The sequence below is a fragment of the Limulus polyphemus genome, unplaced genomic scaffold, assembly GCF_000517525.1.
Source record: "Limulus polyphemus unplaced genomic scaffold, Limulus_polyphemus-2.1.2 Scaffold2088, whole genome shotgun sequence".
Lineage (NCBI taxonomy): Eukaryota > Metazoa > Arthropoda > Merostomata > Xiphosura > Limulidae > Limulus > Limulus polyphemus.
Window position 1 is genome coordinate 169817 of NW_013667698.1, and position 1698 is coordinate 171514.

Genomic DNA, 1698 nt, shown 5'->3' on the forward strand with positions numbered 1-1698 from the left:
ACCCCCCCCCCAAAAAAAAAAAAAAAAAATTGGTAGAGCACATCTGTACATTGCCTTGATACTGGTTCACATGAAAAAATTCACTCTGCACATGGACTGAACAACTTAGAGGGAACATTGCACTAGCTGTCCCTAATTTAACAGTGAAAAGACTAGAGGGAAGGCAGCTAGTCATCACCACCCACTGCCAACTCTTTTACCAATGAGGACAGGGATTCAAACCTGCGACCTTTAAAAATATAAAAATATGAAAATTAAAGACTTTTATAAAAATTATTTTTCCAAGAAACTTCTCCAAAAGCAACTAGTTCTTAGTCAAGCAAGTTATAATAAGATTGAAATTGGTAGACTTAGTGAACTGGAAGTTTGGAACTATCAAAATTAACTTCTCCATTGGATTCTATCTCTTCCTAAGAATGAGTGTAGAATTACACACCAGGTGAAACACATGATCAATCTCTGAACAAATTACCCTAATGGATTCTAATAAGAGAATAAATAAAAGTACTAGGATTATTGTTTTCAAAACAAACAACATTGTATGTGACACCAGTGATACTGAAATTGTGGAGAAACAGCTGCTTATCACTAAACTAGCATCATTTCACTAGATTATATGACATAATTATCTAGAGTACTGAGGTAGATAACATGGTTTTAAATGCTTCTTTCCTATTTTTACTTACTCTAGTTTTTTCTTATTATGATTTAATTTTAAGTTTCTTTCTCACCTTGACTTGTTAATATTTAGATGACTGAGTAACAATGCAAATGCTTCTTTATTAATTCAAAAAAATAACAAATCCATCATTATATTTTTTAAGAAATATATTATTTTAATAGTGCAGTGATAGTTCAACATCACAGCTCATCTTGAGTACATTGAAAAACCAACATTAGTAACATAAATTATAATTTTGTTTGGTGTCAAAATATGTATAAGGCTGTATTTTATGTAAAACATTTGTAGCATCATACAATTATGAGAGATCATTAAACCATACAATCTTAGCTAGACTTGGTTTGCTTCAAACACTATAAGGTGTTGGAATAAAAGAAAAATTACAGATGTTGTGGAATAGACATTCCTTGAGAAGAAACAGTACCTCCAATAACTGCTTTACTGAGTTCTTGGGGATCTGGAAAATAAATTAAGAAGTGAAAGAAAAAACCAGTAAGTATTAAGCCAATCCAAGATTTTAAAAGCTTACCATCTGAAATTACATCTGTGTAATATTTTGAACAAATTAAAACCATGGTCTCAAATCAGGGCAACATATCTTGTAAAAGGCATAAGTTCTCAGGGTTCTGAATTTATTTTAGCCTGAACTCTCATTTTCCAAGTAACCGCATCTATACGATTATTAATTTTGGAGAAATTATCCATTTTACATGATGCTTATTTGGGTCTGCATAATTATTTTTTTTTGTCATCTTTAACAAAAAACACAAAATTCAATTTCATACTATGATTATGACCTGTACGATAATTAAATTTGAAGTCTGAATTTTTCCACCCTGCACTATTATTTGGAACATGAGAGTAAAGCCTGTGTAGATGTTTCATAACAGGGTGAAAAAACAACTCTTACAAAATCTTTGATAGGTTGGTTAGGCAGAGTATTCATAATGAATCCAAGTTTCAAATGGACAGCAACTGCCTGTTGTAGAAACCTACAAATGTAGAGGACATTTGTA

The 1698-nt window shown here is 31.3% G+C and overlaps 1 protein-coding gene across 1 annotated transcript in view; it reads right to left on the reverse strand.

Annotated features, from left to right (window-relative positions):
• Positions 1 to 219: 219 nt before the first annotated feature.
• LOC106465895 (Golgi reassembly-stacking protein 2-like) overlaps positions 220 to 1698 on the reverse strand; it is a 31625-nt gene continuing 30146 nt past the window's right edge. Inside the window, exon 9 of the mRNA XM_013926134.2 lies at positions 220 to 1139. Coding sequence (XP_013781588.1) covers positions 1063 to 1139 — 77 coding nt within the window. The 3' untranslated portion in view covers positions 220 to 1062. The remainder of the gene's footprint in view (positions 1140 to 1698) is intronic.